Genomic DNA, 9,112 nt, shown 5'->3' with positions numbered 1-9,112 from the left:
CTTAGCAAAATATTGCCATTTTAGAATTGCTAGAAAATGTTAAAATCCTAAATTAAAAAAACCTTTTCATTAAATTTAAGAACAAAGTTTCATTAGAATTTTTTAAAACAAAGTAAGCCTAGATTACCAAACAACATCCCCTTAACCTAGGAGAAGCGCTGTTCTTGCTCTCTCAGCTGCTGTATGCCAGATGGCTGTGAACATGCAGTGTCTTGCAAGGTCCACATGCAGGCTAACCATAACTGCAGGCTGCACTCAGGAAGCACAGGAATTATTTCAGAGAAGCATACTGCCCTAAAGAGGAGGTGGTGGAGCTATGGACACACTGCAGCTACACATCACCACTTGGAGCAGGCCTGACAGCACAGGGGAGGGAAGTTGCTCCTGTTGAAGTGGTATAGAAGTAGATATTCTCCTCCTGAATTATAGAGGGAAATTGTGTGTCTAAGGCTTACTCCTCAAGCTCCACACAGAAGTGGTGCAACTCTGCACCATCCCTTGCTATGAGCAGTGCTTGAGTGCCACAGCTGAGCCCAAAGGTTAACACAATTATTGGGAAGGACAAATTGTCTGCCCCACTTAACCAAGCTGGGAACCCCAACAGTCCCTTCCCCCATTTATTGTGTTCTCTCGGAGTTTTACTTAGCCTTTCAAAACAGGTTGGTGTGAAGGTTGTGATGGGGAAGCGAACTGTTGGACTCCAGGAGGACAATGCTGACCTTTATTTTAAAAATATTTTTAAACTAACATTTCAAAACAAGAAGTCACTGTGAATCAAAAATCAAATACTTCATTCCAAAAAGGAAAAAAATTGGAACAAAAGTGTCAAACAATCCATTGAAACCCAGGGGAAGTTTTGGTTTTGACAAATCAGGATTTTCCAACAACAAAATTGTTTAAAAGTTCCTGACCAGCTCTATTATTGACTCCTGAGCAAGATGGGTGACTTGTACTTTAGTGGTCATTTTTCCTCTTCATCCCAGAAGTCAGTAGGGGCCAATTTCTCTTCTTCTTTATGGATACATGCAGATCCCATAGGGTGCTATCTTGTCACACCTTCTGGTCTACTGCATCTTAGCGCTTGGATGTAATCTCCACTGTCCCTTATAGTAGTGAGTAATGTATTATTGATGACTGTTCATCAATGCAGGTTCCAAGGCAATAAGTCCTATAAAAAGTTAATCATGTACATGTTTGGAAACTGGCTAGTATAATACAGCTTTGGACCATGATAAGTACATACATATATAATTACTGGTGCAGCATCTTAAGACAGTACAACTTTATTCACACTTCATTCTGGCAAAAATTAGAGTGCTTTGGAGTTTTTTGGTCATGAAAGATTTGCTTAAGGGAAGCAGATGGAATAGTCAAGTGAGCCACCCAAATTTTTTAAGCATGTAAAATGAGCTCAGAACAGCCAAGTCTTACCAAAGACAAGAATCAAACAGGACTGAGTCAACTAGTCAACTGAACCAAGAGCCAGAATGGATCATCACTGCATCCTTTTCCCTCCATCCCTATTGCACATTCTACCTTTGGAACAGGATAAGGACACAAGTTACAGTACATCAACTAGTACATTAGAAGATCAATATTCAAGATAAGAAGCAGATTAAGAAAACTGGATCTAAATCTGCAGAAGGATCAATGTTCTGTGGCTTGTAAGAGAGGAATTTTTCACTGTCATACACAGTGTCATTTGTCAGGATCAGACAATATACACAGGGATTAGGGAATATGAGTTTGTTTAGGGAGAATAACAGTATAGAGGATATGTTCTTTGGTCCTAGACAGGTGGCTACATCAAGAGGAATAAGAGATTTCCTTGCTTGATGATTGGCTTTCTTACAGAAAAATCCAGATCAGCCCTTGGAACAAATAATATACACTACAAAACAATTATGGTAGAGTTGTTTTGTACCATAAAAACCTTTTAAAATAATGTGTAGCGTTTGGGGTATTTTTTTAAAACAATAGCAGTATTTTTAGAATGGTTTATTATAACTGGAGGCAGATATAAATAATTCAGATGGGAGAACATACATGCGTTGGAATGAGAGGGGAAGCGACAAGGTCAATGAAAGGGAGAGAAGGGTGATTTGGGATGAGCATTCTTAACCAGCATACAGTACAGAATAAAGATGTAGTGCTGAAAGATCATAAATGTCCTTCATCCACACAGCATTCTAATGCACAGAATTATGTAGAACAATCACAGAGCAGGGTACATACTGTATCTCAAAGTGCTGCAAGTTCTGGAGTGATGGCTTCACAAACAATAGACAATACTTGCTCAGGTATGTATCCCACACAGTTACCCAGTGACATGTGGCGTACCTACCAAGTGATGTACTGTGGAGGGGACAAAGAATTGGGAATTCTAAGGTGACCTCCTATTTTAAATCATCCCTCTGATCAGACCACTTAAGACGACAGATCTAAACTCCATCTTTACCTATGGAGTGGAAATGTCTTCCCAACAATACCAAAGTGCTGTATTATGGGAATGCTAGTGCCAATTGTTCAAACAACTTCCCCTTCTAGATTATTTAAACAATAGTTTCCAGCCTTTTGTAAAGTAATGTTTTTCCTCCTCTTCAGTTTTTCAACTGTCTCATGTCTTCTACAGTTCCAACTGAGCATGTGTTTACTTGTTACAAGACCCATGATATTCGTGCTACTGCCACCAGCCATCTTTTCACTGCCTTTCCCCATCCTCCGCTATGAGACAAGCAAGTCAGTAGAACCAAGCTATCATGGTGGTAAAATCCTGCTCCGATACCATGAATGGCTGATGGATTTTTGTAACAAGTAGTAACTACTCAACTCAGTAGCTACCACACACAATTTAGTTCTTCAGAGTGTTGTACAACAATTCTAGCCTGAGATGCTGCTGGTATTAATGTATTTCAAAACATAAAATGAGATTAACTGACTTCCCAAGACCACAGAGCTAGCCAATGACAGAGCTGGATTAGAACGCAACAGCTCCTGCCTCCCAGTCCCATATTCAGACTAAACCATGCAGCCCCTCCCAGCTCTGCTCATTTTTGAATGGTGCACAGGCACATTGCTACTATGGGCTGAGTCAGACACTTTCACATTAACAACACAGCACGTCACTAAGGTGGACATGACATGGTTATGAGCCAGGTAATAGATGAAGGCTAAAGGTCATGGACAATAAAGCAATAAATGAAGGCTAAGTGTCAACAAGGAGATCAAGTTGCAGTATACATACATTTAAAAAGATCAAAATGAACTATATTCATTTTATGAAAATATCTGATGAATATGTCCAAGACTGATTAGAAAAGTGACAGTAACCTGGAGTCCAGAGAGGTTATCTGGTCCTCCAGGAATATCCCAACAATCCTTGACAGGGTAGATTGAGGATATCTTTGAGCAAGTCTCTGTTTATCATGGCCACAGTTTTTCTTTCCATAAAAATTCCAACATGAGGACCCCACTCAAGTCCGTGCTTTTGAGATCAGATAATAGAGGATGAAAAAGACAACCACCAGTCCAGCAGAAACGTAACAAAGCAGTTTGCGATTATCCCTTCCCGAGCGTGTCATGGTGGAGAAACGCTTCACACTTCCCGTCAGCAGGCCTGTCACACTCATGAAATCTGAGTCCTGAGGGAGACAGAAAAGTGAAATGGAGAAATTATAAAACAAATGGGGCTTTCCCTAGAGAGTGCTACTTTTTTAAGCAGAACCATTTCAGTCACCAGCTGCCCGGGGAACTGACTAACTGCTAAGTCTAGAATCAAAAAAAGGAAAAACAAAATACAAGCAGCAATCCGTCTTTAAGAAATCACTGTCTGCTACTCTCACACTCAGGCTCCAGGGACAGACTATTACCTTCAGTTCATTCAATGCGGTTAGATATTTGAAGGGCAAGTAAAGTTCTATTAAATGCAATGCCCCCCCACCCCAAATATAACAACCACCTAAGTCAATGCAACTTTAGGTATCTTAATTGCACACAAACCAGAAAATGCAGAATTAAGGGTTCTCAGAGCAACCTTAGTTTTGTCCTACTCTATGTATGCATTATGACAGGGTCCTCAATTATGTCATACAACACACCACATACAGTATAGCTAATAATACAGAATGTTACTTATCTATCTTTAAGGGCTTGTCTATACATGGAATTATTCCTGATTCCAGGTATGGAAACTCTTACTCTGGAACAAGACTTCCCATACATGCAGTTAATCGGGGATAACACCATGCATAGACAAGCCCAAAGGTTTAGAAAAAGGTGCAGTTTCTTTCCATTAGATTATAATGTTATTTGCAGACTGGAACATCATATTGCTTGGTGCTGTGTCATCAGACCCTACTGTAATGCAAATTCTCTCCTCTCAAGCTCCCCTTTTCCTCTCCTAGCTTTTGTTTCTGCCTTCTCACATAATTACCATCATCAGCAGTTCCTTTTCCTTACCCAAATCTCTAAAGTCTACTGCTGTTCACTCTTCTAATTAAAGCTTCTCCTAACCTGCAACCTTTCCTTTCTCAAAGTGCTTGGAGAAAAGGCTATTTTCTCAGTCACTTCTCAGAGAACCATATTCTTGAAGTCCGGCAGTCTAAAGTGCGACTCTGGATGTAGCACAGAATGTACTTTCCCTTGATTAGTTCAATGATAGTCTCCTTTCTCATGATACCTACTTCTGCAGCATCAAGAACCCTCCTATATAGAACTTAGCAGGGCTCAGTTATTGGCCATATACTTTCTTCCTCTCCATTATGATTTTATCGCTCCCATTTTTATCCTTTGCTACAGTTTTTCTGCCACACTCAAATGAACATGTTATCCAATAACTTTAATGCTGCATCCTTCCCTCCAATCTTCCTTAATTACACGCAATTTGTGGCTTCTGCTCAAGTTTCCTCCAAGACATTTATTTGAAATGCTTCTCTTAGGTAAAAGCACAAATTCATCTCCTGAAAATACCTTGTTGATTTAAGAGTTATATGAAGGCCTTTTGCCCATAATCTTGCTGCTAACCTTCACCATCAACCTCCATTCTCCTCTCCTTCCCAATTCTGACTTTGTATGACACTGTATGGATCCCATCCCTGTTGAAGACTTCATATATATCTTCATCCCATCTTGCTTTCAATCCTGCAGTTACCTTCTCTATGGCCTCCATGTCGCAGCTTCTCCAGACTTCAACATGTGCAGAAAAGCCACTGCCTGCTTTCACTCAACAAGTAACAGCAGGACCACCTCAGTCCCATCCTCAAACATCTGCATTGGATTCCTTTCCTTTCAGAATTTTTCCAAAAGCCTCAGTGGGCAAGCTCTGTTACAGATCTTCTCTCTCCGTTGCTACCATACAATTTGTATAACAATTTAAGATACAAATGGGGGGTGAAGTTAAGCTTGTTAAATAAAGGGGAAATCAATTGGACATTAAAAATATGGAGGTTAGAAAGCAAGGTCTTTCTCCCCCAAGAATGATAAATTAGGGCATCTGCTAGCCCACACACTGCACAGTGATTTCAGCCTTTCCTGAAGTTCCTGGATCTTCCATCAGCAGCCAGAGTTTAGAATAGATAACCAGATTTTATTTTTGTTTTATAAATTACATTTGTTTTTCATAATACCTGTAGAAGTGAAGGTGGTAAGTGGAAGGGTAAGATACTTGATAACATGAACAGATACCCATTTGCACAGAGTCCCAGCCTCAGCACTTCCAAAAAGAGTAGTGAATACAAAGCCCTGATTAATTCTATGGGTTTCAGAGATTACGGGAAGTAATCCTGACATATTTATAAGCACTTCCAAAGTTTACAAACTAATGACCAAGAAAGGCCTATATCTGAATATTAGCTTGAGGCAGAGGTTTTAATCCCAATAAGTAGATAATCACCATCTGTATTTCTAAAATACATTGTCCTATTCCAATGGTTTCTGTTACTAGTTGCTAGCTGTGTTAGTCTGATCAGACACAATGATATTAGCAGCTGGTAGGTATCTGTTGGACTATGTACCAAAAAGTCCATATAAAATAGCTTCACATTTATCACCCAGCATTTGAGACATTGCCAAACCCAAATACTAGAATTTAATTTGGTGCCATTTATTGGGCTGCTATGAAACTCAAAAAATTAAGACAACTCTTGAGATTCAGCGCATACATTTTCACCCCTTATGGACTTTTAATCAGTTTCTTACCGTGCCATCCAGATAGCGGTTTTGATCCTCAGCGTCTTTGTCAATATCCAGTGCCAGCTACTCAAGACAGAAGAGAGCAAGTGTCAGCATCTCCAAGTGAAACAATCAACTCTTAACATACCAGAAGCTGGTGAAATTCCAAGCACACAAACAAGAATGGCCATCACTCCTACCACCTTCCACACATACACACAATGTGTTTGTTCAGTCCAATGTACACACCAACAGTTACAGTAGAAATTCCTGAAATCTCCAGAATCAGAAATTCCACTCTACAACCAACCACAGACAGAAACTTTTGCATATGAAGTCACCATGCAAATACTGGAAAAGTGAAAATGGAAAACACAGACTCCAGTATTTTGCTAACACTGTGGTCTCTGCATTAAGAAGTGTATTTAAATCAAGGTTTTTCAAGCCAATGGAACTGATTTAGTCTCAGGAATATTATCCTTAGGGAACACTGCGCACACACGTTTTTCATGAATATTTTTAATATGGCTTTACTGAAACCTTCCAAAGACGGTACCCTTAACAATATATCTCTGCATATCTTGACCTCACCCCCCATTCACTTACCAAACCTAATTCCTTCTCTGGATGACACTAAAACCAGACAATTTTGTACCCAATAATATAGTTAAATCCCAAACAAGGAATGAGGATTTCAATAAAATTCTCCAGGACATTCCAATAGCAAAAGTTAGCTACCTGACCGGTCAGACAGTGATGTACTTTAAAGCTTCTCAAAAGCTGAATAAATAAGACAGCACCATGTAACCTATTATGTACTCTCAACATCCACAATGTAAAACAGTAAAGAAAATGCATGATGTGAAGTTAGCAACTAACCGATTTCAGCCTGGTGACCTTGGTAGCTAGATTGTCCGCCATGCGCTTATTCTCCATATCTAGCATATCGTCCACAGCATTTGGACTCTGACCTGAAAAAGTCCTCTTGGTTATGATACAACAAGTGGCAATGTATTTTACTGGTTAAAATTGAGGAATGGAGTCAGGATTTCTGATTTCTATTTTCAGTTCTACCACCGACTTGCTTTGACACCTTGGGCAAGTCACTTAACTTTTCTATGCCTCCATTTGCAGAGTTGTAAAATGGGGATAATAATGCTTATCTACTTTATGTGGGTATTGTAAAGATCAATGCTTGTGAAAAACTTTGAGATCCTTTGATGAAAAGGTACTACTAAAACCTTATGGAGATTGCAAGAGTAATTTACAAGAAAGTACAGAAAAAACACCATACCACAGCTTTTGGGAAAATGCCTTCTTTTTAAGGCTGCTTTTCAGACAAATGCTAAATGGAAGGTTATGCAACTATGAGCAATAATATTTCAGAAAACTGTTTCTCTCAATCCTGAACTACTGTGCCAGGTATCACTGGTCTGAAATGAATAGCAAATTCATCAACCATTTGACAGACAAACAGACATTTTCTACATCTGAGTCCCTGCTCTAAAAAAAATGATTAATTCTGCCTTTAGCTGCACAGGTGCATATTTTGGAAAAGCTTGGGCTTAAGAGTGTGTGCGTGTACATATGCAATAATAAATAATAGTAGTTTGTTCTTCTGTAATAATTTCAATAGGAGGATGTCTAAGCCAGATATTCATGCCAACTTAAGTAAGGAGTATTACTTAAATGGAGGAACCACTGCTGAAATCTTGGGGTGGCAAGGGAGCCTGTAGTTCATAATGAGCATGCACACACAAGTTCAAAACACCCCTCACCAGTCCTCAGTCCATTACACAGCTACACTTCAACCTATAGGGATCCAGGCAGTATCTGTTTAGCATTAAATACTCTGAACCCCTACTGCCCAAATGGAAGCAAGCAGAGTGGTGCTTGGCAGACCCCCCTGAAACCTGCTCACTCCCCCCCCCCCCGATCTAGAAGAGACAGCCCCATTGGAGTATCCTTCATGGCAGTGGTTGCCGGAGGGAGGTGGAGGAGTAACCCACTTCCTAGAATGTTAACTTTAAAATTTGTTTTATGAAATTACTATTTAGAAAACCCCACATACATAAGATGCTTAAACAAGAAACCAAAGTGACTGCCTGACATACTGTCGTATCCATTGATCGCCTCCTTAAATACAGAACTACCAGCAAACCAAGCCAATCCCATCCACGGCTATTTTGTACTGACATGCCCCTTGCTGCCCCACAGACCCACACCTAAGCAACTACCCACATCTTACCAACATGGGCTGCATTGTCCTCCCACCCCAATATCTTACTGACAAGCCCCTCCCCACCCCACCCCACAGAGCTACCCCAAACCCACCCTCCACCCCATACCTTACTGCCACCGTGCCATGGGACTCATTGTCCCCCCAGCCTCCCCCAAACAAACCCCAGCAACCCCCACCCACTGCCAGGCCCCGCTGCCCCCCACCCCACTGCCAGGGCCCCCACCTCACTCCCAGACCCCCACCAATAGTCAGGCCCCGCCGTTCCCTTTCCCCAGACGGGCGCCCGGGCCCGGACAGATGGCAGCGGCGGCGGCCCCGAGCTCAGAACTGAGCTGGGCCCGGGGTTCCCGGTTGCCCCGGGGGAGGAAGCAGCGCGCGAAACCGAGCCCGGTCTCACCTCGACCCCAATCCGCCATGGCCGCGTCCTGTCTTGGTGCCTCCGTATCCGGCTTCGGCCGCTAGCGGGGGCTCCGATTGGCCGGGGCGGGGAGTGACTCCGCAGTGACTCCGCCTCCCAAGGCGGGGCCTCCCCTGCCACCGAGCCCCGGCTGCAGCGGGGGAGGAGACACCGGCCCGGGAGCGTCCCGCCCAGCAGCCTCCCCGACCGGACAACTGGGCCCCTTCCCCCTTGTCCGGACAGTCCCGTTCCCAGCCGGCCATAAACACTTGGCTCCGATCCAGCCCGCCGGTGCCCCTTGGCTG

At 42.2% G+C, this 9,112-nt stretch overlaps 1 protein-coding gene across 3 annotated transcripts; it reads right to left on the bottom strand.

Moving 5' to 3' along the window:
- Window positions 1–598: 598 nt before the first annotated feature.
- BET1L (Bet1 golgi vesicular membrane trafficking protein like) lies at window positions 599–9,058 on the bottom strand. 3 transcript variants are annotated; one of them, XM_045013788.1, is made up of 4 exons: window positions 8,808–9,058; window positions 7,048–7,139; window positions 6,196–6,252; window positions 599–3,641 (listed from the first exon to the last, which is right to left on the bottom strand). In XM_045013788.1, exons 1-4 carry the CDS (start codon window positions 8,824–8,826, stop codon window positions 3,474–3,476), a joined length of 336 nt encoding a protein of 111 aa, XP_044869723.1. In that variant the 5' UTR covers window positions 8,827–9,058; the 3' UTR covers window positions 599–3,473. The 3 variants fall into 3 exon arrangements, with proteins under 3 accessions (XP_044869723.1, XP_044869725.1, XP_044869724.1); XM_045013790.1 differs by lacking the exon at window positions 8,808–9,058 and adding an exon at window positions 8,634–8,801; XM_045013789.1 differs by lacking the exon at window positions 8,808–9,058 and adding an exon at window positions 8,653–8,801.
- Window positions 9,059–9,112: the final 54 nt, after the last annotated feature.

Source organism: Mauremys mutica, chromosome 4, assembly GCF_020497125.1.
Source record: "Mauremys mutica isolate MM-2020 ecotype Southern chromosome 4, ASM2049712v1, whole genome shotgun sequence".
Taxonomy (NCBI): Eukaryota; Metazoa; Chordata; order Testudines; family Geoemydidae; genus Mauremys; species Mauremys mutica.
This window is presented reverse-complemented; position numbering and strand designations above follow the sequence as displayed.

What these genes read in the sequence shown, in the direction of transcription:
- BET1L (XM_045013788.1), bottom strand. An exon ending in AGGTCACCAGGCTGAAATCG is followed by an intron (nt 6,253 to 7,047) that starts GTTAGTTGCTAA and finishes TGTCTTGAGTAG; the next exon opens with CTGGCACTGGATATTGACAA. An exon ending in ACCGCTATCTGGATGGCACG is followed by an intron (nt 3,642 to 6,195) that starts GTAAGAAACTGA and finishes TGTCTCCCTCAG; the next exon opens with GACTCAGATTTCATGAGTGT.